The following is a 26,534-nucleotide window of genomic DNA, read 5'->3' on the forward strand; positions in this document are numbered from 1 at the left end:
AGAGACAAATAGGGCAATGCCATTATCAATATGGAAAAGATAGTTCAAATAGCCGATGAGCTCTACACAAATCTATTCAGTACCCAATGCAATCAGAACGTTAATGAGAGAGGCAGTAGAGCACAGCAATGGGACATCCCGCCGGTAACGAAAGAGGAAGTAAAGAAAGCCTTAGGAGGAATGGAAAGCGGCCAAGCAGCTGGTGAGGATCAAGTAACAGCAGATTTGTTGAAGGACAGAGGGGAGATTGTGCTAGAAAAAATAGCCATCATCTGTACGCAAGGCCTTGTGACCTCGAGCGTATCAAAGGCTTGGAAGAACGCTAACATTATCTTAATCCTTAAGAAAGGAGACGTCAAGGACTTGAAAAATTATAGACCGGTCAGCTTACAGTCGGTTGTCTACAAGGTCTTTACTAAGGTAATCGCTAATAGAGTCAGGACAACCTTAGACTTCAATCAACCAAATGATCAGGCAGGCTTTCGTAAAGGATACTCGAAAATACATCATATTCACACTATCAATCAGGTGATAGAGATATGTGCAGAATATAACCGACCCCAATATATAGCCTTCATTGATTACGAGAAAGCATTTGTTTCAGTTGAAACCTCAGCATTCATGCAGGCATTGCGGAATCAGGGTGTGTAGAAGAGTCATGTGAAAATACTCGAACATTACTATAACGACTGCACAGCTGCCATAATACTTCATAAGGTCAGCAATAAAATTCCAATAAGGAAGGGTGTCAGTCAGGGAGACACGATCTCGCCAATGCTATTCACCCCCCTGTTTACAAGAGGTATACCGAGGCCTAAATAGGGAACAGTTCGGGATAAGAGTGAATGGAGAATACCTAAGAAATCTGCGATTCGCTGATGACATTGCCTTGCTAAGCCACTCTGGACAAGAACTGCAAAGCATGGTCAATCAGTCAGACAGGCAGAGCAGAACGGTGGGGCTAAGAATTAACATGCAGAAAACCAAACTAATGTTCAACAGCCTAGCAAGGGAGCAGCAGTTCGCAATTGGTAGCGAGGTGCTGGAAGTACAGGAATATGTCTACTTAGGGCAGGTAGTGACCGCTAATCCGGATCATGAGAGGGAAATAACTAGAAAGATAAGAATAAGGTGGAGCGCATATGGCATGTTCTCTCAGATCATGAATGGCAGTTTACCAGTATCCCTCGAGATGAAAGTTTACAACAGCTGCATCTTACCGGTACTCACCTATGGGGTAGAAACGTGGAGGCTAACAAAGAGGGTTCAGCTTAAGTTAAGGTAAGTACAACGCAGGGAGCTATAGAAAGAAAAATGATAGGTGTAACAAACCGGCGGAGTGGGTGAGGGAACAAACGCGGGTTAATGACATCCCACTCGAAATCAAGAGGAAGAAGTGGGCTTGGGCAGGGCATGTAATGCGAAGGCAAGATAACCGCCGGTCCTTAAGAGTGGATTCCAAGAGAAGGCAAGCGTAGCAGCGGGCGGCAGAAAGTTAGGTGGCCGGATGAGATTAAGAAGTTTGCGGGGATACGGTGGCCGCAACTGGCAAAGGACAGGGTTAATTGGAGAGACATGGGAGAGGCCTTTGCTCTGCAGTGGGCGTAATCAGGCTGATGATGATGATGATGGTGATGATGATGATGAGTGGTCATGAGTGTGACTGTGACTGAGCGGATGCGAGTGCAAGTGGCCGTGAGTGTGATTGAGCCACCGCTCATGGTGCCCAGGTTTGCTTGGCGGTGAAAAGTGTGCACGGCTCCCATAGGAATGTTAGGGAAGCAAGAGTTTTCACAGCAGTTTTCTGATCCTACAGTGCACCAGCGATGTCATCTCTTCATAAGGACAATGAAATTCATCCTAGAACAGGTTCTAAAAGTATGAAGCGCCATTTCGAAGGATATTTATTTTTATAACACCGCGTTACGAGGGCGTGCGGTGATTGCCGGCTGGGGCTACAGAACGGGAGCGAGGGCCAATAGAACACATGAAAGCAAAACTTTCATAAATATTTTTCTCGTCTCACATAGTCCCCTATGCAAGTGGCTGTTTTTTACCAGTTGTCGACTGCTTTGAAGAATAATGTGAGAGAGTATAGACATTTCGAAGTTTTCTTTTTAAAACGCCACGATAAACGTGTGTATGAAGGCAGCCATGCTCCCAAAAGGCGTTCTGTCCACTGGGTGTTTCCCCGAATCGAGCAAGCTTCTCGTGTAGTCCGACATTGCATGCGACATGATTCCTCGTCCGCTAGATTTGCTCATTAATACACTCGTTCAAACTAGAGAGCCTAGACAGCATTACCTGAAAAAATGGCTGCGGCTTAGCTCAGGTAACCCTTGTTATGCAGGCGAAAGTCACGCTAGCATAACCAGCGTGAAGTCACCCTGCGGCCTATTGCTGCAGTGCCGCGTGTCTAACACAATGTCTAACACAACGTTGTCAGCACTAACGCACTCAGCCCATATATATCTCTCACCACCGCCACGTACAGTGGTGAGCAGCCTTGTCTAGAGCGCTCGGGCGGTGCACTTCCTTGCAAACAAATCCAGATTTTGTGGCAGCCTCTAGGGTCCAGCTGCAACGCTTGCACGGAAGTAGCGCCAGATAGCCTCGTAAACAAAGTAGGCACGAAAACTTTGCCCTGTAATGAGGGGCTGCTCTCTAATTTCGGTTTTTGTTACCAAGTGCGCACTGCTCAAGCGCTCTAGACAAGGCTGCTCACCACTGTACAGTCGCGAGTAAAAAATATTAGCACACATGACGGAACACCAGAGCGCCGAAATGACAACGCGTGGTGCTGCGGGTGGCGAAGAGGCTGATAACGAGAGTGCCGGGCCGTTCCCATTCTACAGTATAATGGGGGTTCAGCGGACTGCCACGGACAGCAAAGTTACTGGCTAAAAGCAGCGTTACCATCTATTGTTCCCGCGAGTTCTTTTTGATAGACCATCGCGGACATAAAAAAGAAACAGTAATAGAAAAAAAGCCATCTCAGCTCATAATAACCGAACCAAAATAAATGCCGCAAGCACAGTCATGTAGGGTCGGCACTTCAACGCTCGGGCGGTGCACGCGTGATAAAGCTTACTTCATGCCGTCCCCCCCCTACGCTGCAAACATGGAAACGGCCCGTTAGGCAGGTCTGCGTACCGCAGCGCCGCGTGGTGAGATATACGAATCCTAATCGCCAATGATCTCTGCTAATATTTTTTGCCCGCGACTGTACCTCAAAGTGCGATTGAGGCGTCCACTGGAACAGGGAGCCAGTTATGCACCCTTGCTTTCCTCCATATCATCGGAGTCTAGAACGCTGTCGACGCCAACGCCAATGACCAAAATGAACGCCGATGGCCTATAGCTTCTGTGCCGTGTTTCTGCCACAACGTCGTCAACGCCAACGCATGCAGCGCACATATGTCACTACCGCCACGTAGCTTAAAGCGCGACTTAGATGTCCACTGTCCCAGCTGGCGAGTTATGCGCATTTCCTTTGCTTTCGAAGCTCCCGCTTTTCGTCGGTTTCGGCTGCCCGTTTAGAGCATTTACGCTCCCTATCGATTTCTAAATCCCTCGCACGGTTGGCAATGTCGACCGGATGATCCGACTCGGTCCGACGTATACGTGTAGTACTCACTCCCGAGGACGTCGGCTCCGGCTGACTTGCTTCGTCCTTAGCGAGACACTGGATAGGCAACGCGCATGCGGTCCCCGCAGCGGCTGCAGCTACTGCGAGTCACGTGGTATGTCACGTGGTTACTTACGGAGCTCCGCTGCTCCTGTTCAAGGTCATTCGTGCAGACACAGCGAAATAGGCGTCGCTAACCCATTAAAGCTGCGCTTTAAAAACAGTTCTCAAACGCCATGGAAAGAGCACGAAATATAAACACGCACTGTAGCAGACGGCGCCGTAGACGATACCCCTGGCTGCCTCCGGTAAAGCCCGCCGGCATCTGCCAGCGCCACAAATGTCTTTAATCACGTTTAATGACGGTACTAGTCATCTGCTACAGTGCGCAGTTCGTTTATCGTGCTGTTTGAGGACTGTCTTCAATGTGAACCTTGCTATCGTTTGAACGGCAATATTTTCGAGGGAATACAGCGTTCGCAGCAGACTTGACAGACTACACGAGACGCTTACGCTATTCAGGGAAACATCCGGCGGATAGAGCGCCTCTTCGGGTAGTCTGGCTTCATAACGCATATTTATCGTTGCATTTTCAAAAGATAGCTTCGAAAGACGAAGCGTACTTTTCCTTAAAAAACCCGCCAACCGTTGGGGCGGAAATGGGGCTGAAAAACATATTTTCTCTGATGTATGTCAGTGTGACTGCGAATGATAGCTTTGAAGAACTTCAACGTTAAGTTCTGTCTTCTGTTGGTGCAGCGACTGCCACCTGAATGTTTATTTTGAAGTGGTCATGGCACTATTCCTACTGCAATCGCCTGGCATATTGTGATCCCACGATTTTGGCTCTTTCGAGCTTAATACTTGCCTGAAAATATTTTTATAGCACAGTTCAGGAGTGTGTCTGGGGAATATTATGGTGTTACAGAGCAAATCTTCACGGCAATGCATCCAACATGTCAGTTATAGGCAGTGGTTCGACTTTTAAGTTTTTATTTTTTTTTGAGAATTAGACGCGTTTTTTTTGCGATGTTTATCTCAGAACGCAGCTTTCGTGTTTTTGTTTTTCGGCGTACATTATTTTATGCGTGATATGTTTCGGCGTTTACCGGTCTAATTTATGATTTCCCTGCGCGTTCAAATCTGAAGCAGAGTTTAAATATTTTTTTTTTTTTGTACGAGCTCAGCTCATGTAGCAGTAATTAACAGATGAATGGTCGAATTAAGAGCTTTCCTTGCTAAAGCACAAGGAGTATGATGGTACTGTAAAAAAAATTACAAAATTAAGTGTCCCTGCCCGTGCTACTGGAACGAACGGCATAAATTAGCGTGAGAGGAAAAAAAACAAAGGAAAATAAAATTGCGCAGCTCGCACCGCATAGAGCCAACGGGCTTATACAACGAAGGACGCAGAATAAAAATACGAATGTCGAGTTAAATTATCGGGCCGTGCGGCAAAAACGTAAATGGGAGATTAGTTCCAAAATCTGGGCGCTCATATTCTGGTTGCATTTTACGTGGAACGAGAGGACTGCGAACACATTGTCATTGAGACTAATCCTTCCAGATTCAGGCAGCTCCTAATCGACCATCTCAACGACAAATAAATTTTTTTTCCTGCACCCTATGCAAGCTTCCAAGCCCTGCTAACTGACCAGCCTGTTCTACTTCCAATGTTGTAATTTGTTTTTGTTTATATTTCTGCTACACTCTGTCATGACGTGATTATCTGAATTTGTTACTTTTGTTTTTTTTTATTCTTGTTCTACTTTTTTTTCTATTGTATATTTTATATTTTCTATATTTTTCTGTATTTCTATATTCCTTCTATATTTATATATTCATGTATGACTGCTGAACACCCCTGTACCACCTCCCCCCCTCCCTTATGTAATGTCCCTAACGGTACCCTTAAGGGTTAATAAATGATGATGATGAAGTGGCCCGCGTGCTGGCTGCAAACATTTTCATTTTTTGTCCTGCACCGGATAAATTTTGCGGGAAGACTTGCCTATGTGACGTCACGAGCTGCACGCCCATCGGTATTCGTTCTGCGCAAAATTTCGAGCTTATTTTGTTCATTTCAGACAAATGTTAATAGCAGCTGCCACAGTCGCCAGTTTGCCCAGTCGACGGCCATGACAGAGATTTTGTGACAGTATTTGTGACGTCTTATGTCGGTCTCTCGGGACGTCATACCTCGTCGAAACCAAGTTTATGTTTCCGTCCCCTGGTCTTTTGCTGTTTTACTATTGTTTGTAACATTCTTTCGAAGCACATTTTATTGTCACTAAGACAATGATGTGCAAGAAGTATAATGCGATAGTCAAATTAAAATCTTCGGAACTCCTCCGGAGTTGCCCCTTAACTTTGGCACCCGTGCTCCTAGTCAAAACATCGCAGCGCGCCTGTTACGTACCGATATAGAATGCCAACTAGTCCGCAGTGCAGCAACCGTTAGTAGGAACGATTTGTGCCACGACACTTACCATCAGATGTTTGTGTGCACGAAAACCCACATCCAAACGGAAAACGCACGTGTACAACGAATACCAGGTAATACCACAGCCGACGGCAAAATAAGCGTATATAGGTCGCCTTCTGTCGCAGCCAGATCTAGTTATTTTTCGACTCTTCGATTTGCTTCTCAAGTGCGAGTCCCTAAAGGGAACCAGACACGTCCTTCGAGTGTTAGACGAGATTCAAGGATTCGAATGTATGAAGCCTGTAGATAAAGCATGCCAAGTTTTTTTCTTTGCGCTAGCAATTAGGATGCGGACATATTCGCCAATTAAAGCCGCGATGATCTTCAGGCTTCTCCTCACTGCACCGAAGCTGTGCGGAGAAGGTAGATGATGAAGTCACTGTACGTGAGATTTCAGACTTCCGCTGCCTTCGAGCACATTCTGCAGTGCGTCTTCTGATGCAGCCAAATAACGCTTCGCGAGCTTTCCTTCGGTGCCGTTGGTGTTCTTCCTTGGAGCAAGTGTTTCTGCGTTATAAATGTACCACCGCCGTCGATGACGTCATGATCGGGCCCACAACCCGGCGCTCTGCGCTGCGGAGAACCCTGAACATGGTCGCGGATTTATTCGGCCATTGCGTCACCATTTTAAATGCTAGCAAAAGAGACTTGGCATTGTTTACCTGCCACATACGATCCAGTTAAGCTCGTCTAAATCTAAAACTTCCTCAATTGCACATTACCAACGTGTCCTCGGTCTTAGTGCTTTGAATTTAACGTCGGCGTGCGTTGTATCTACAAGCACACCCATCTACGCCGCTCCGGTGCTCCACAAATAGGAGCTGTACTTTTGTTTTCTCACTGAATTCAGGCGTGCATCAAGACCTGTAGCTGTATCCGCCATTATACTCCCCCGGTACACAATGCGCAAACGTTAATGTGTAATGTTTAGTCAATTTTCCCCATTTTTCAGAAGAAATCAACACATTAAGATCAATTTTTCTCTCTATTTCGTATATTTAGCCACATTTGGGATAGGTTCTTGGAGATTGTGCTAGCCAATGCACAATATTCTCATTATGTATATATTGTATATATATATATACCCCATAACCATGTACTGTAAATATGAAATAAACTTGATTTGATAAAAAAGCGTACTTTAAAAGCGTGCAGTGGGAGCACTTGCGTTAGATTCGCTTTTTGCTGCACGTTCAAACAGTGCGTTAAACAAGCGTGCACAGCGCAGAAACAAACTATATACTTACATGGGCTTTTCCGGTCGTATGCATCTGCAAGCAGCAAAAAAGAGGAAAAGCAACAAGATTACAAAGCTGTCAACCTTGGTTCCTGGACACACGATTAATGAGAATTAACCAGACAGCAGAGCCTTCGACGTAACTCGTGTCCAGCATTCTCGGACAGAAATTTTGAATATTGAAAAACTGCAAGGTGCTAGTATAAAAGTATTCAAGGTAGTTGTCCATTCTTCCAATATGTAGCAAAATCCTTCTATTGTAGTGTTTCCCTCACTTGCATGGAACAGTTAAGAGAGCCATAGAAAACCAATGGGGAACGATTTTGACGACAGAAAAACATTACCGGCAAGAAAACAAAAATGCAAGCCTGCCGACAGGAGATCTGAGAATTTAGTGATTCTTATACTGAAGTCTTGCAGTATACGAAAACTCTGCGCTCACAAACTCTTTCCCATTCAAAAATGCTTTTGACCAGAATTGTTGGGCATTAAAAGCTTGGAGTACTGCATCAATGACCAAGTACGGTATTTCTTTCCTACTGTACCTCTGTCTGTGCTTATTTCCTGCGTACTAACCTTACGTCATCTGAAGCTTCACAACTGAAACTTCAGGCCATGTGGTTTCCTTTTCAGCCACGCAGTGGGTATATCATGGAACCCCTGAAGCTCTAGATAGTGCAGGGTGACAACAACCGCAGCGCTCATGTTATATGACCTTCAAGGCTTCTTGGGGTGCGGTGAGGGGTCTCCACAATAGGGCTTAAATATGCCCGCATAATTCTAACCACTGCTCTGCCTGCTCTTGTAACTGCGTTGTCGCACAAACCAGCCCTGTGTGTATGCAGGCACGTGCATGTCACCACAAAAATCAGGTCCAGACGTGTAAGTATAGTCGCGAGAGGCCGTAATCATGCGCTAAGTGCACTTTTACAGAAGCTAGCCCTGCCTCTGCGGGGAACATCATTCTTTTTCCTTTCTTTTGGCTGTCTATATAGACTACGGAAATGGCTGTGGTTTTTGAGGCAAGGCCTTGACTACAGCCTTTATTCTTCCTTTTAACGAAATGATTTTTTTTTTCAACGGCGAACCAAATTATTCGTGCCCCAAAAATCAATCAGAAGCGATCGAACACAAACGTCTCATTGCTAGCCCACGGGGGACTTCTTTCGAAGCTCAAAACTGCCTATTATTCGGCCCCTTCAAGTTCGACGTTTACAGGCGCGCTCCTAGGCAGTGGTGAAGCGGCTGAGGACGCGCTCACCTGAGCAACAGCTCCCCATTGAAAATGAGAGGAGAAATATCGGCAGTGAAGGGGCAGCGCCTCGTTTTAATAAAAACCCGGGCCACGAGAACCAGCAGCAGGGAGCGACGGCGGCAACTGCAGGCAGGGAGTCTAGGGAGGCGCGCTGTCAGGCGGCCGCTGTAGCTTCCCCATGGTATCGACTGCGTCTCGCGCGCTGGTGCCCAGACTCGGGCCCGAAGGGGGGAGGGGGGGGGGGGGGGGGCTGGAGTTTATTGGCCGCCGCCCTCCCGGTGCGGCGAGGGAAGGCTGCGATTCTCATCTCCATTCGGCGCCTCGTATATACGCTGCGAGGCGCCGCTTCAAATGGCGCGCCGCGGGAGAGAACCCTACGGGAGCAGCGCCGACGGCCCAGCACAGTTGCGCGCAGCAGGTCGTGAGCTAAGAAAGCGAAATGCGCGAAACGCGATGGATCGCGGCGGCGTCGGGGACAACGGAAACAGCGACTTCGATCGCCTAGCTTAATTGCGCACGCAGCGGCTGAGTTTCGAAATTTGGGCAGAGGTCCCGATAACCAGTGGCCTACCCGCTACGGCACTGCGAAGACACGTTTTGCCAGGTCTCATGGGCAACGGCCGTGGCCAGCTGTTGGAACTGCAGGGCAGGCGAAGTCTACCTAGCTAGCACTCAGTGGAAACCACGTTCAGTTGCGTTCAGTGTGAAGCACCGCAGCCATTATGACGCAGCGACGGCTGTTTTGATTTGTTTCGGTAGCCCCCCTTGACCTTCCCGGAAAGAGGTTCCGCACACACGCGTCGGGATCCCGCAGGTAACGCTCGCCCCGAAAGAAACCGCGACGCGTAGAACAGGCATCGCAGAGGGCTTTGACGGTGTTGCGCGCAACCAAATGGGCACGCAGTTCCGAGCCCTACCCCTCTCTCTCTCGCGCTGCACGCGCGAAGCGGCAGCGTCAGGCACTGGGAAGGGCGGCGGAAGGGAAGAGCCGATTCTGCCGGAGCAACGAACGGTCGTCGTCGCCTCCGTCGCCGTCGCGGGCGAAGGGAAGCGGCGAGACAATGGAAGTCTCCTCGCGCCGACTCCTTTTCTCCCGAAGGAGAAAGGGCCCCCCGCGACGAATCGCCGCGGGACCTGCCGTGCGAATTACCATCGAGAAGATTGGAGAGCGACGCTATTAAGATTCGACGCTGCCGCCGTCTCTTTTAGAGGAGGTGGCAGTTTGTTCCACTTTGTCCCCTTCTCGATCCGCGTCACTTCTGCAAGGCGCGTACACCTCTTTAGGAGCGCCCACTCCGCAGCCTCCTCCTCGATTATGGGACACGCGTGCTCAGAAACGGGCCGCCGGGAACGAAGTCAAACGGCAGGCGCGCGGTCCTCAATTTGAGAAAGAAACGCATGTATAGCTAGGCGGTTCATTTGTATGTGTCGCAAGCTGCGTTTGTTGCGCAACCTAACATGGAAATTGCGTACACTGCAAGCACCGTTCACGCTGAAGACAGTCCATCGGACAGTCAGGAGATTTGTTTTTGCAGGGTTGATAAAACAATCCACGCTAGAACAAACTGCCTTTTTTTTGTTAAAGTAATTAAAAAGTCATCAATAAAGTTCATGCCATGCAACAACTCGTTCACAAACTGTTTGATAGGGTTTTTCTTCAAAACAAATAGGAGTTAAATGAAGGTTTCAGTGATTGAATAAATGATTAAGTCAGTAACTCAATCATTCATATTAGAATAAATGTGGGCTTCTAATCAATTCTGAAGGCTATGTAGGTACTACGGCATTCTCGTAAAAAAGTAGTCCACTCGTCCTGTGTTCTGTTCTTCCCGGCATATAACATTTCTTTTTAGCGGTATCCAGTAAGAGCACCCCAAATCAAGAGAAAAAGCTCTTGTAACGTGTTGGCTGGTACACAGAAAACTGCAAGCCCGGTTAGACTGCGCTGTTTGCAACGAGTTTTTAATCTCGATCAGTTATGAAAAACTTCCTGGGATTTGCTGTCATGAGACCCTCTCAGTAAATATGGCTCGGAACGGCATAACTTTGCGCACTGATCGAGCTCCACTTGAAACCCACTGCTTTTAGATGCAAATTTTCTTGACAGAAGTAGAGATGATTTCAGCTGTAAGGAACAACGCAAATGCGCAGTGCAATTCCTTGCCGCTGTATGAGGGGCAAAATAAGTCCTGGGTGTCCGTTGTCAATGTTCCGCTGGTTAGATGAAACGATGTGCTGAGTTTGCGAACGTACGCATATATGCGTGTGCTCGAGCTCTCGATGAATTTAGCAGCGTCGCGCTTTGTTTCATTCTTGTGTCTGTGTTCTTTTGCGTGGAGCTGTAAGCCCATAATAAATGAACATCCATCAACGATTACTTTTATGCGTAAGAACGTTCCGCAATAATTTTATTGTGGATCTTTGATGTTGCTCGCGCGACAGAACGTTCCCCTGCTTACCTACGACATTAAAGGGATACTCCTGTCTTTGTCCTGGCCAGTAATAAATTATATGACTCTTTCCGGCTATATTGGTGGCCACCCAGCACAAAAGCACGCATTCATTGCAACAAAAATTGCGTTTCGGAAAATTTTCCCCGCTCGATTCAAACTTGTTTACCCCGAGAACTCCGTGATCACCATACGGAAGCGAATGGCGGCGTAGACTCCTCTGGGATCTGTGTTGACACCGTGTCCTCACATCGCAGTTAACTTATGAAGTCGGCCGGTGACGGCGACATCTCTATAAAAAATTTTGGCTTCTTCTAGCTCATAAAATCCCCGTTTTCAGTGAAAGTAGCATCTTTGTCTTTATAATGCCTATTCTATTGACACAGGCCAACTTCAATTTGTGCTCAGCATTCCTTTCAAACATTCGTATTACAAAAAGCAGGTAAGGTTAAATCAGCAGGGTCAGCTATTTTTTCTTTTCCAAACAGATGAGAATGAGTACTAGTACTCCAGGCTTGAAGCCTTCAACAAGCTGTTCAAGCCTATCACTTTTCGAGCCAAACGTTTTTCGAGTCGCTATTGCTCATTCAACACTGTGTTTTCTCGGTTGCCAATTAACATATACACATCCCAGGATGCGCAACTCCATGACGCCTCTTGGGAAAATGTGCCACTCACTGGGGAGGCTCAAAGAAAAAAGCAAGCCCCTGCAGTCACAACCGGAGTTCATCGCAATACTGTTTCACTATATTGACACCTCTATATTGTGTAAGCCATGCGGCTGTATTGGTACAAGACATGGACCGCGAGTGCCATGTATTCGCGAGAGGCGACTGTCAGCCAGTTTGTGCGTGGACAGTATATGACATCACCTTCGATTTGCACTCGATGTCTTCCTTTCCTTCCATTCCCCTTTCTCTTGTGTGTAATATCAGGCCAGTGTTATTTTTCCGCCGACTGACTTCTCAGTCTTTCCTCTCATTACACTTTATCGCTCCCTCGCTCACCACAGTACTTCGCAGACGATCCCTCGAGATGGTCAGAGAATTGGTGTTGTTTGGCTGAAGCCGGCGACAATCGCCCCAGCACATCGTAACGGGGCACGACGGGGCGCGAGCGAAACATCCCCGACAGTCGCACTAATTTCACTTTCTCCCATTTTTTTCCGTACTCCACTATACGCCAAAACGAACAGCATGCAGCGCGGCAGACGGCCGCGACTTATTACTGCCCGATTACGATTTGGGCGCAAACCAGTGGGGCAGAGCAATGCCCTCGGCAGCTCGTTTTGCCTTAGGTCTTCTGTTCGCCCCTTTTCTTTTTTCGGCGGAAGTCGACAGGACTGCCCGAGGATAAAAAAGAAAAGGACCAGAGGTTCTCGTTGTTTGAGCTGCCATTAACGAACCGACTGCGGCCTAGGAAAGAACAGTGACCGGGGGGGGGGGGGGGGGGGGGGGGGGGGCAGTGTACACACTCGTTAAACAAAGTGCTCGGAGGGGGTGGGGGGTGTTAGCTCCACGCCGTGCGTGCGGCCAAGGAGGGCAGCGAAACAGTGCAATTAGCGGCGTTTCCGAGAACTGGGTCCCGCGGTGCGAGACAAGTTGGGAATGCGCCCGGGCTCTGCGGACTCTTGCCGTCTCCGCCGCGTGTGCGACGTGAGTTGTGTGCTTCTGCAGTGTCGTTTTGGCGTGTCATTTTTACGATCCGCCGAAGATAAGGCGTCTTATCGCGTACCTCTTCAGGCGCGGCGCGAATATAGCGGGAGGCAGCGCAGCGCACTGCCCGTTCCTGCTTCCTCGGCCGTGGGTCCCTCGGGGCGTCGATGCGAGCTCGCTTCGGATTTTGCGCTCAACCGAGCAGCTGCAGCTGCACTCATAGCAGCTGCACTCGGCTCATGCAGTGCATTGTTTGGAGATGCTAATTACCAGGGCTGGACACGATACTTTAGGAAAGTATATTCGATACCTATACCCGATACCCTAAAAAACAGAATTTCCGATACCTATACAAGATACAAAACCGAAACTGATTTCTGATGCAGGTAGTCCATACTGGATCGTTGATACTTCGATACGTCGCTGAAATCTCCATTATGAATAAAGGTGGTGATATGTTTAGCTAAGTTAAATAAAAAATTGGCGATATCAGGGATCTTTGTGTATTCGATATACCACACTGTTTTTGAAAGGATTTAAACAAATCCGGCCACAGGGATTCCTTTAAGCTCCACTGACGGCGCAGCTGATTTGTTTAGCGCTTACAGCGTTCTACTGTGGTTACTTCTACACTGTCCCTTCCACAAGCAGCCTAGCAAAACTTTCTTTTACGCTGAAGTTCTACAAACCTGTCTGTGAGAACTTTACTGCATGCGAATAAACATGAAGTTTTCTCTGTTGCTTTTCGTTTGGCACTACAGCATTTAACGGGTTGTCTCTGTTTTTGCTATGTGCTAAAAGGTGCAAGCTCCGTACGCTTGGTACACCGAACGGTTTTCCCCCCCAGCACTGTGTTCAACAGACGTTTGAAGTTGAACGTTCTCTGAATAAAGCTAGAAGGAAAACAAGAAAAAAATAAAGGGAGGAAAGTGTTTACTACGCAGGACATATCTTCCTAATCTATGTTATTTCGATGTTACTTCTGGTTAACGCAATTAAGTTACACCAATTGCTGAAACCGCCCGTCCAACAGAGCCCCACGATGCGCCATACTAAAATGTAAAAAGCCTCTGTACTGGAGCAGACGCCGTGATCTGTTTTAACGCGATCACGTTAAGGCTCTCATTCTGCAAAAAATCCGGTGTCGGCGTTATGGATCGAAAAAGCAGATAGCCTACCTGTCACCTAGGTCACGTGACCTTCGGAGGTCATCGGAACCTATCCACCGTGGCAGGTGGCAACCTGCCAAGAAAACTGTGAGCAAACCACACATTCTGGTAGCCGTCAGTTACAAAAATGAATGGTCGACAGAAGGTGCTCGGGGAGAGCAACCTGCGGGTCTCACAAGCCCCAGTAACAGTGTTTGAAGCAGCCATCTACCAGTGCAGTGGCACTGCGCCAGGAGTTGTATGAGGACTCTCCGCGATCTATGAATGCAAAGAATGGCCGTGTCTGCGAAGCGATACGCAAAGAAGACCCCAGGCCGTTGAAGGGGCCCATTTTCGCTACCGCGCCATAACCTTAAGGCGGTGCTTCCGTGTCCCCTCAAGGTTTTGTGAAGGTGCATTTTACCAACGCATGAGGGAAGCATATAGTTGTGTCGACTCGAGTATTCTGCGGGTATAGTTAGGAAGCTAAGTTTTGTCGAATGCCTCTTTAGAACTACGGCTTTTTGTGGCGCTTGCTTCGGCAGAGGAAAGGAATTCGTTAGATGTTTGACGCTGTTGGTGCTGAAGACCTTTGACCCTCGTGTTGAAGAGTGCATGACCTTTGTCGGGCTGACAAAGTAAATAACAAATGCTCTGTAAGCACGGAGCATAATTGCGGAAGCTGTCCATTTCTGCTGGCAATGACCGTAAACTAAAATATGGGGCGACAGAGTGTTGTATACACCACAACAGTGAGCCTCTCTCCTCATTTCTTCGGTCACCGAGTGCGCAGGAGAGCGACGTATACGTCCTCTATCTGCCAGACAATGAACATAAGAAGAATGAGGACTGACTGCGGCAACGGCGCTGGCATCATCTCTAATTATACTCCCTCTCCCTTTCTTCACTGTTCTGCTACCTGAGCGAGCGCCGCCGGCGCAAAGTCTGACACAAAGCAGCCTCAGAATCTGCGGCACATGCTTTTTAGTAGCCAGTATCATTAAAATGCACGATACACTAAAAATTTTTTCGATATCGATACTCCGATACTTTCATTTCTGACAAGCCATAGCTATAATAGCCTTTATTGAAAAACTCTCAACAAATACATAAAAGTTTAAAAAAATGTGAGAGGAAGCCCTCACCGAACCAGAGGTTATGCCAAGCAAAACCAGTTCAAAAGAAAAGGGACAAGCGCCCAACCGACACAGGATGTATCGAAAAGCAGTATCGAATATACATGTATCTTCGATAGTGCCCATGCCTGTCAATTACCTTAACGCAATGGCATGACGGCAGAGGTCGTAACAATTGTAAATAACCTGCCCGGAATCGTGAACCGAGCAAAACGGCTTATGCTGTCCGTAAGAACTTGCTCGTCGAACAATGCAAGCGCTGCCTGATATTGTGGCTCAATGCTTATACTGTTCGCTGTTAAGCCCTGGACCATGGGTTCTATCGAGATCGCTACCAAGACCAAGCCCGTTCGGGTAGCGCCGTTCGTATTCCGATGGAGGCGAAATTCAAAAACTCACAAGTACCGAGTTTTCGGTTCGCGATAATGGAATACAAATTGTGGGAATTAATCCAGTGTCCTCAACTACAGCGCGCGTCATCGCACAGTGTTTGGTTTTGCACGAAAAACAAACGCAAACATTAAGCAATGCAAGCTGCTTCAAGATCAGTGTGCTTGTATGTCGGGGGTTGCCGGCCGCACGGGTCTTCTTCAAAGCATGCACTGACGCAAACATTTTGTGCTTCCTTTTTGCCGCCTTATTGCTTCTATTCGTTTTATTTTCTGTAATTACTGTATAAAACCTCATTGCTGCTGGTCGCAGTGATTAATCACGTTCAGTTTGCTACAACTGGTTTCAGTAAAACGACTGTGAAGATCGCCGAAAATACGCCATGATGCTAAGAGGCGCTCCGGCGTACGCAGCGCTTATCAAGGGGGCTCCAGAACCTCCTGTACGCCCCACTTACGCAATACCAGTTGCCCAGTGCAGTGTACCGGCAGCAGCTGAATTCCTGGCGGCAGCGCGCCTGCCTGAAATCAAGCCTCAAATAACGCTTCAACCAACGGACCTCACTTGTTGCGTGCGTTGCAGCTTCCTCTTTCCCTCTCCTTCATGAACGTCGGAGAGGCTCGCTGAAGTAAGGTGCATGTGTACTGCGTTAACCGGTTTCGTCACATTGACGTGCGTGTCGCGGGGAGCTGCTGTGTTGAGTGAATCAAAGTTTAATTGACGTTTTCAGTGAATACTCGGTGGACAGTGTGCCTGCAATACACACAGCCCCAAAGGTGCAATCTTCTATAGTTCTTTATTGGCCTATAAAGAAATAAAAGATGAAGTAGCTATTGCACGCTGCAACAGCCGGGCGTTCCGGCAGCAACGAGGGGTCGGGTTTCCTATGTTTTGTTACAGCATTACAGTAAGGTCTCGTGTAATTAGCCGTTTATAAACTGTCATGTGTATATGAGTCGTAACTTCGGCCGCAGGCAGTTCTTTCTGCTACTAGAACCATAAACTGCAGGCATTTCCCGCCTGCCCCTGCCTACCGCCCACGGCAACGTATTTCCCTTCTTTTCAATCACTTTCGTGTTGGCCATGTCGCCTGGTGGCTTAGTCCTCAGGGAGACTGGCTGCGGCATGTCGATGGAGGCGAACTGCAAAACTGCCTGCGACGTGTGCAACCTCAATGCACGTTAATCACAGTTGGTCAAAATTAGTCCAGAGCCCCCAGTTACATCGTCTGTCGTATCCCACGCGCCGCTTCGGGACTATAACCACTCATACCATACCATACCATACCATACCATACCATACCATACCATACCATACCATACCATACCATACCATACCATACCATACCATGCCGTACCGTACCGTACCGTACCATACCGTACCATACCGTACCCTATGCCGTACCCTATACCATCGTTTCCAACTTTTAACTAGCTGCGGTTGAAACAATCATTTGGAAAATTTACTGCATTACTGTTCTGATCGCTGCTTAGGGCTTCATTGAAACAGATGTGTGATATTTGATCCAAGCAAGAGATTGTTCTCCAAAACCATACTTGAGCTCCGAGGTAGTGTTTTATCAATTGGCTAAGTGTGTTTCGAGTTTCACTGGCTGGTACTGAATCTTTGAAGTGAGGCTTCGCCGTAAATTTTGGGGAAAAAGTATACGCGGCAACTCCCACTATAGCCGCTTCACCGTGAAAGTTCGGAAAGCGGCGAAAAAGAGAACAGAACGCGACTCGCAGAAGACTGGAGCGTGGTTTGAACTTCGTGATGTCAATTGCGCGCTAATAGTGGTCATTGCCCCTGCCCCTATCTGGGCGTTCAAAAGACCGGATTATCAGCCTCCAGCCGCTTTCTGCCTTGTCATGTCTGCCCACGGAAACAACTGGAGACCTTCGGACATTTCCTTCCTTCAGTAGTTTTTCGTTTTTTTAGGTATTATTTTGTTCTTTCTATTTCTTCCATCGTTCCTTCCTTCCTTTCTTTCCCCTATCTCTCGCTCTCACCCTTTATTTGTTTTCCTTTCATCCTTTCCTCTCTTCCTGCTATCCTCTCTTCTTTTTACGTTACATCCCCTCAGCAATTTTTTTCTGTTTAGTCCGTTTGTTCCAACTTTCTGACACCGTTATTTTATTTCATCCCTTTGTGGCCACTGCAGCCTACGTTCCCTGTCACACCACGACAGCTTTCGAGCTTCACATTACTCCCATGACTACAAAACGCAGGTTACTGGAGTCTATTGCGCCACCCAGTCTACGCAAGCAGCCTTCGACCCAGCGCGTTTCCGCCAGCGAAATCTCAAGCACTGAACGCAGGTAAAATTAACCGTGGGAGGAAGTGGGCGTTGCATCGCGGACGCTGGCATCGCGGACACGACTGCGCGCTCCTCCGGTCGTTCGGTCGCGTCCTGCGCGAAACCTGAGCCGTCGTCGGGCGCTGATGAGTTTACCGGGGGCACGCCTGCCTGCCCAACCTGATCGCGCTTGACACCGGCCGTGGTCCCCGGGGAGAGGCTTGTCCCGCCTGCTGACCCTCCCATGGGGCGCCGGGGAACGAGGTGGGGTGAGTGGTGTCGCTGAGGGTTGCTTGTGTTTCGGGGTTCGTTGAACACGCCACTGCTCGGCCCTTACTTGACAGGCGGGTCGGGACGGGAGCCGGCGCCTGGCATCCCTTAACCGCGCTCGCTATATGGACACCCAAGTAAACGAAAAAGTGACGAGCAGTGCGTACGAGAGCAGGGGAAAAAAATCGTGCATGCGTTTTCGCTTCTCACGTGGAGGTGAGGAAGAAGAAAAATAGTGTTTTCGGTCGAGCACGAACGCGAGGGGGGGCAGTTAACGCGTCTGTAATGTTCCCCGAGCGGTCAAAAATTGGGGGCACAGAGGCAGTTGCAGGGACAGTTTGTCCCCGATCCCGGAGCCGTAGGGAGATTAAAAAGGAGGATGGAGAAGAAAAGAAAAGAAGGGCAGAGGGGAGCTCCGCGCTGTAAAGTTTCGAGCGATGTGTACCACTGTCGGTGGGGAGGTGAAACGCGGGGGGCGGTCGAGTTTCGTCAGGTAATTAAAGTAATGATTGAGCGCAGACGTCGATACAAACGGCACGTTGAGCGAATGTTATCGCTGACGTGCCGCTGGGGCCTCTTGCGAAGAATGCAGTCATGTATCGAAGTAAGACATGATGTTGGGCTAGTCGGTTCATGATTAGAGCGAAACAAAACTGCGCGAAGACGACGGGACGAAAGAAAGGCACGAATACCCACACACAAAGCGCAGACTCTTGACTGGCACGTTGACAGTGCGATGAGGTTAACATAGGTAGTTGCCGCTTGTCCCTTGTTCAAAGGAAGAGTGGTAGAGCCCAGAGTAGAAGAAATGTATTTCTACATTTCTTCTACTCTGGGCTCTACCACTCTTCTGGGCTCTAGAAGAAATGTATTTCTACATTTCTTCTACTCTGGGCTCTACCACTCTTCTGGGCTCTAGAAGAAATGTATTTCTACATTTCTTCTACTCTGGGCTCTACCACTCTTCTGGGCTCTAGAAGAAATGTATTTCTACATTTCTTCTACTCTGGGCTCTACCACTCTTCTGGGCTCTAGAAGAAATGTATTTCTACATTTCTTCTACTCTGGGCTCTACCACTCTTCCTTTGAACAAGGGACAAGCGGCAACTACCTGTGTTAACCTCATCGCACTGTCAACGTGCCAGTCAAGAGTCTGCGCTTTGTGTGTGTGTATTCGTGCCTTTCTTTCGTCCCGTCGTCTTCGCGCAGTTTTGTTTCGCTCTAATGCAGTCATCACCGCGTACGCTGTGCCGCACCAGTCCATGCGCCGGTGCGGATGAAACTTATGGATACTGCTTATAGAAATTATGGCAGAGAGAGAGAGAGAGAGAGAAATTCACGTTTTTTGGAATGACCACAGCTATACACAGCGTTTTCTTCAATGATTTTCATTACTGAACGCTATTGTCCGTTCGCCGTGAACTGTGCATGTCAGTAAATTATTGTCATAAATCATGTCAGTTCGAAGCAGACGTTTAACAAGAGTTCCGATCACTACGGCGTGTACACAAGATTCGGCGGATGCTGTGGAAACGAAGTACTCAGTCGTGGTTGCATGAGAGGGTAGCTGGGAACTTCCACGAAATTGCGACACGCAGCGGTCACTCAATGGCTATGGCGGCGTTCGGCTGCTCCGTTCGAGTTCGATGGTTCGATCCCTGCCACGGGTTCGCTTTGATAGTAGCGAAAAAAAAAAGCTTCTGTATTGGGGCTTTCGAGCGCGTTCAAGAACGATGTATATACAAGCATCGACTTTGTAAAATGAGTAATACTCAGATTTGCTTTGCGAATCTTTCCAGCTTGCATGTGAATTGCAATTATGGAAGGGCGAACCCCATGGTTGCTTACCGTATCGCGGTTAAGAACGCTTCCAAATTTTTCTCTCCCATCGTAGTATCTGTCTGAGGCACCGAGAAACCCAAAGATAGAACTTTATTCATCCCGTCGCAGAAGCCATGGACCATTTGAAAATCCCTTTACGCGCGCTATACTATACCTGCACACTGTGGTACACGCAGGAATGTTTGGTGCATTGGGTTTACGGTCTTTGAAGGCCCTGCATCACAGTGGCACATTGCCGCTTGCACGCTGCCCTATTTCCGTAGCACTCCTAAATAAAGCCAAAGCTCGACACAGCGTCTCTTCAACGACGCCAAGAATAATGGCGACAATACTTATGTCAGTTGTTGCTGTCCACTTAACAGCGATGAAACCGACAAGTTTACAGGAAAGCGTGCATCGCGCTTCGCACGGAAGACGGCGAACCGCAGGGCGCTGCATGTTAAACATTCTTGGACAAAAGTTTGGAATATTGGAAAATTGTAAGGTCCTGTTACGAAAACATTGAAGGTGATGTTCAATTATTCTGATGCGCAGCAAAATCTTTCTTTTTGAAGTTCTTCCATCGCTCGCTTCGAGTAGTTAGGACTGCCATGAAGAAACAATGGGGAACGCTTTTGGCGATCGCAAAAAACGTTAATAGCAAAAAAAAATGCAAGCTTGACGACGGGACATCTGCGGATATATTGATTGTTATAGTGGAATCTTATACAATTATACAATATATTAATATATTAAAAAGCTGCGTTTATAAAGTCTTCCCAATTCAAAAATGCTTGTGTCCAGAATTGCTCGGTATGAACGAGACGATATACCTTTTCGCTCCGTGCAACGTGCAACGACAGTTGTCGGCACGACAGCCCAAGGTTGGACCGTATCCTCCGGCGTCCTATCGCAGCGCGCGGCGGAGCCCGCCGCTTGATAAACGCGACGGCGGCGGCGGGACCACAGGCTCGCCTAATCTTTACCCGCGTCACGCTGCCCTGCTGCCTGCGTCGCGAGACCCCGCACAGACCCCGCGCGCCCGCTTTGGAGATTTTATCTCGCAGTTTTGTACACAAGCGTGTCAGCGCCGATTAAGCCCGTCCTACACTGGTGACGGAGTACACTCCGATTGGAGGCGACGCAGCGCTCGCGGGCGAACGCTGGGCATTCATTCGGCGTGTTCTTTTCCGAACGTACGAGACCGGATATTTTAAAGTGAGAGCTTTGAGGCTCCCGTTGGGCAGAAAATCCTGCACCGCCGGTGTCGTTGACGTCAGCGTTGTTAGCGAAAAATGTCACGGTACCACTGCTACCGTAGCAGTATACTGCGAGTGGCGGTTGTGTGAGTACTCTGAGGATCTTGGGCAGATGAGGGACTCGTTAACGCTGGCGCGTCTTGCCTTTAAAGGCGAAGCTTAAGCGTCCCACCAAGTTTTTGCGAATGTTATAATACGTTATAAATAGCGAATGTTTTTTACCATGCTTTGCCATAATAAGCGACTGCTTAGAGGGACGCTAAAGACGAATTTATGTAACTCATTTTCTTCCAAGGCTGCACTTTGTGTTGCTGGACCATATTAAGTGCATTTGAACGATGCGGTTTTATGCCCCCTCCCCCCCCCCCCCCCTCCCCATTTCATTTTTTTTCCTTTTATCGTTTTATCCAGGCTGAGCACAGTGGTTATGGCACTCGGCTGCTGACCGGAAAGATGCGAGAGGCCCGTGTAGTGTGAGTTGTCAGCGCACGTTAAAGATTGCCAGGCGGTCTAAATTACCCGGAGCCCTCCACTACGGCGTCCCTCATAGCGTGAGTGGCTTTGGAACCTTACGCCCCACAAACCAACCATCCAAACCTTTATCCACGCGTAGAAAAGACGCCTGTATTACCGTCGTTTATAATCTGCCTATACCTCTCAGCCCCACCGCTGCGGCTATTGGAGTCGTGACTGTGGATACCCTGTAGGGGGACTTCTGGGAAGTATTCGACGTCCTGAGGCTGTCTGCTGGCCCATGGCTCTACTCGACATGCCATACCTGACATGATAGTATGCATAGATGAGGATCTCGGCTGCCAAACATGGTCAAACAGCGAAATCAAGATGAAAAAAGTGGCATGTGAATTTTTCTGTGTCACGCAACTAATGACGCGAGCTCCTCTCGACCGTGGTTCGCCTTACCGCAATTGTGGTTAGCATGCCCACTTTGCTTGGATCGGGAAAGAAGCAGAGGAAATCAAAAGCGATATAACTGAGTCATTGCCTCAAAGCGCCCACTGGCAGCCAGCACGTATACCGCGTTCGTTTCGCCCCTTTGGACGCCGGTGACGGCAAAGGCGGCCACAAACGAAAGACGCATTCGCTGCAAGAGCTGATTTCCCAACATCTCCCTCCTTCACACCTTAGGCGTGATTTCGCACTCTTGTCAACTACTTTTTCTTGCCTGCAAAAGAATCTGCGGCGAAGGTCCCGCACTACCACCCTGTTCAAGGCCCGACAGCAAAAGCGGTTCAGGTATCGCTGTAGTCGGCACAGTCACAACCCCGCCCATAGCAGCCGCTAGGGGCATGGAAGGTTTTGAAGCCAGGTGTCCAACGTGTCGAAGTTACTTTCTCTGTTCCTATTACCCGTCCTCCCGTGAAACAATTATTCAAATAAGGACGTTTATTTCATTCATATATGTGTCGCTCCCTGGTTCGGCCAGGCGATGTTAACACGGTTTTCACTCTGTGTTCTCTACTGTGGCCGATGTGCACCCTTATGGCTAAATATGTGAATGAAGTTGTTTTTAATGAAAAAGAAAAAGGGGGAAAGCAGTGGTCGCGCGATAGCACGCCCTGATCCCCACTGAGACTTTCGTGGTTTGATTCCCCGCTCAGCAGTGCTTTTTTTTCTTTCTGAAGATTCCTAACAGAAGGAGTAGATCCACTCTTACATAGAGAGTGGCTGCACTCGGGCTTAGGAAGAATAGGGGATTCAGGAAAAAGGGAGTGAAATATGGGTCAGCGTCTGCTCCATTCAAAGGCGCCCTTATAGCACTCCACCAATTCTAAGAGTGCATCGGAACGTCATAATTGCTTCCCACCAGGGAAATTCTTTTCTACCAGCGCAGAGCATTTCTAAACTTCTTCAGATGACGCCATCAAATCGGGAGCCGTACTCTTCAAGCTGTTCGCGCGTTAGAACGGTTTGCGACTTCGGCAACCGTGATAGCCCAGTGTGTGGTATCGAAAGTTTCGCTCAGTTTTTCATCGCTTGAACTGGTGAGCAACTTTGACAGCTCTGCCCATGACTGGCTGGTGCCAGCTGTGGCTTTCACTTCAGACCAATGTATTTAGGGGACACCCCAAAGCTGGAGTCGATCCAGCTTCCATTTCAGTGTACGCAAATTGCGAAGCAGGATACGGTGCGACCCTCGTATCTGGGCAGTCACCAACTCGTATCCGTTGGGCATTATGAAAATGATTTGAGTGGCTGTGCGGGGGTATTTGAACATTTTATGTGGGATCTTAAAGCCTCTCGAAGCGCGGAAGCGCGCATCACACTAAGTTAAGCTGTTTCTTTTCACATCAGGCATCACCAGGCAATTGTTTTTCCCACCATTTTCAAAGGACAAGGCATCGTGATACCTCGAGCGCGTGTGTGCGAGGAACATGCAGAAAGCTGGAAGGACTTACGTTTCGATGAGTAGAAGGACAAGGAGTCTGAAAGGATACGAGAAAAAAGCGATTAATACATAACGAAGTGGAGTCGATGGCTAAGCCCCGGGAGCCTTAATCACCCCCTGATTTCTTTCATCACAAGTGCGCACGTCTACGCCACTACCAGTAAGAGGAAACGGTACGTCGGTCTGCTCTGCTAACCACACAAGCTGTGGGTTGCTTTCATCTACACATAATTCGTATACAGTGTCAGTCGTAAGCAGTGAAGCTGTAAGCAGTGAACTCCTGGTTTAAGCTGCATGGAAGTAAATATACAGGAAGCTCAAACTAAGCTTTACATCTTTCTTTAAATTAGGCACTGAGTGGTGCGTGAAATCCCCCTCTACGCAGAGGTTATGCGGCCACGAGAACGCGAAATAAGATAATTGCCATCGTCAAGTACTGAATTCACTGAAATCCAAAAATGAACTTTTTAAAAAATGACTGCCACAAGCGGACATTTTTATATAGGAAACTACGAGGCATTCGTCTTCCTAAACAGTGCCATTTAGAAGAATTATTCTTGCACGCTTGTGTTCCGAGATATCTGCGTCCAAGTTTTCAGCTCCATCGGCGTAATTGTTTACAAGGCGGCGAGGATAGGTGCGAAACTCCTACTCGTCAGCCAACGCCACAGAGCGACCGGTGAAGCTGACAATTGATTCCCTTTCACTTTCGGCTATCGAAATGACAGAAAAACCCGACGCAACAGTTGCGTCACACTAGGAAGGAGTTTCGCGTCTACTGCCGCTGCCTTGCATGCGTAATTAAATGGCGAAATCAGTGGAAACTTTGGGAGCGTATATCTCGGAATACGCGCGCTCTAGAAGAATTCTACTAAATGGAGTAGTCTAGAAATGCGGCCTCCTCTCTACGTTTCCAATATAAAGATTCACGCTAGCCGCTGTAGTTGAAAATTTCATTAAAGGGACTCTGAAATTGGCTCTAATAAAGTTGCGGTACGCCTGGGATGTTAAAGCACGCCGTTTCACGAATATCGTCCAGCAAGAAATTTTTTATTGCGCTTTGTAGCAGCTGAGTTATCTGCAGTCAAAATTTGAATTTACGCGTCTTCGCGCCTTTCCCTCTCCTCTCGTCACTTTCTGCACGCTGGAAGGTCGGCGCTCCTCCGCCGACCCCACCTCCGGGGCGGAGCTTCCTGACCCGCCGGAGCTACGTGACTTATTGGCCGTGGCCACGGTAGCTGCCTGACGCCTGAAAGAACCTAACCAACACCCATCTCTCAACTTGTATATGCAGGTGCGAGCGACGGAGGAGGGCGCGAGTATGAACAAGTCTCCGGAAAGGGCTCGCCAACTTCCACGTGTGATTACGGGTTCTGTGCTGCGCCTGGAAGTGTATTATTTGGCTGAGGTATTTATGACAACGCAATGCAGAGATTTAGCCTGTTAATGTGCTCTCCTCAGGTGTTTCAGAGCCCCTTTATTATATTTTTGTGAATTAGGTGTGTGACGATGACAGTTATCGTCTCATTTTGTGTCCCCCCTGGCCGTATAACTTATGTGCAGTGGTAGTTTTCACGCACCACTCGAAGGCTAATTTTAAGAAACCTGTGAGGCTTAATTTTGAAGACTCTGTATGTAGAGAGACGGCAGTAACGAATTGAGAGAACATCCCAGAAGACATGTCGTGCAAAATTCATTAGCGTAGTAACTAATTTCTGGCATTGCACTCAGACCTGCATTTTATTCTTAAGGACGACAAAAAAGGACAACCAAAACCACAAAAGGGTCGGTATCGCTTTTCGTAACAATCACGTTTCTCAACATGGAGTCTTTTTTTTCTTTAATGCCCTTGGCCAGCCTCTTGTCAACAATACAGAATGGCTTATTACGGCCAAACAAACACAACCTGCAACGCTGAGTAACGGAGGTTAGTCACACACATGCTAGCCAGCTGCGTAATGATAATCGATCGGTGTAACCAGGACCATGCGGGACAGCTGACAGCAAAAAAACAACGATCGGTGATGACTGCGAAAATAAATGCGCAATACTGCAGCAGTGAGGTAGCAACAAGCTAGCTAAACTGCGTATGCATGTAATAACACATCAGCAAGAGCCCTTTTTAAGGGCAATTCGTAGGTGCAAAGCGCGCAAACTGCAGATACTTTAGACTGTTTCCTCCAGAGATAACCGCTGATACGGCCTCGGTGAAGCAAGCAGTTCATAAGGGAACAGTATAAAGGCCATGCGCGGTGTCCTTCCCAAGAACAGACAAAATAATAAAAAAACGGTTCACTGGACGTAGTACGATGGTTCTCACACGACGATACGTCTGTGAAGGACGTTTATGACGCGTTTCCCAACCTAATGCTCACATGTCGCGAGAAACGCTCTCGCTAGAGCCGCAAGCCGCTCTCACCCTCTTGGCGAAATGGTTAAAGCGATGGACAACTAAGTTTTCAGGAAACTTTTTTTTTTTTTCTGCGACGGAACTTTTGGGATCCGAAGTGCTCGGTCCTGCAATGTTGGTTTAGAAGCGTATTACAGTGCTGTTAACAACAGCTTTGGTGTCAATCAAAGCGTTCTATTTTATGGATCGCGATGCTGTAGAAACAAAGATAAGCGAGTGCGATATCGATGACACGCCGGCAGAAGTGAGAGAGCGAAAATAAATACGGCCACAGCTACAAAAGGTAATTTTTGCATTGGCCATACATTATTCACCATGCATGGCATGTGGCTTCAGAGCTGTTATGTGCCTATATAAACACGGTGGCTTGTTTATTTTGCCTAAATAGATGCGAACAAAACCACGATGCAGGCCACCATACTATGTGGAATGTCATTGTCCCAGGTTCGCCTCGATGACGCAAAAGTAGCGCAACGCGTTTCGAGAGTGAGCAGTTTTTCGTAAGCACGTTGTATGCAGTGTAAGAGCGAATGAAATGTAACAGAAATTTAAAAAGAATAAACCACTTTCCGGCAGCCATTGTCGCGGACCTCGGGCTTGGTAAAGTTGCCTTTGAGGAGCTTTTTCCCTCTTTTTTCGCCCTCAACCCCGTGCAACCATGTTGGCTACAATAAATATTTTCATTTT

General features: G+C 48.0%; 1 protein-coding gene across 2 annotated transcripts in view; it reads right to left on the reverse strand.

Moving 5' to 3' along the window:
- The window catches only part of Ptx1 (pituitary homeobox homolog Ptx1), a 153,026-nt gene that overhangs the window by 90,093 nt on the left and 36,399 nt on the right, over nt 1–26,534 (reverse strand). Inside the window, exons 2-3 of one of the 2 annotated variants that reach the window (XM_089585042.1) lie at nt 23,448–23,474; nt 7,361–7,384 (exon numbers count right to left, since the gene is read on the reverse strand). In XM_089585042.1, the coding sequence (XP_089441168.1) occupies nt 7,361–7,384; nt 23,448–23,474 (51 nt within the window). The remainder of the gene's footprint in view (nt 1–7,360; nt 7,385–23,447; nt 23,475–26,534) is intronic. The other variant, XM_089585043.1, reaches the window with a different exon arrangement.

This window comes from Amblyomma mixtum, chromosome 3, assembly GCF_055824585.1.
Source record: "Amblyomma mixtum isolate Tamu chromosome 3, ASM5582458v1, whole genome shotgun sequence".
Classification (NCBI taxonomy): Eukaryota; Metazoa; Arthropoda; class Arachnida; order Ixodida; family Ixodidae; genus Amblyomma; species Amblyomma mixtum.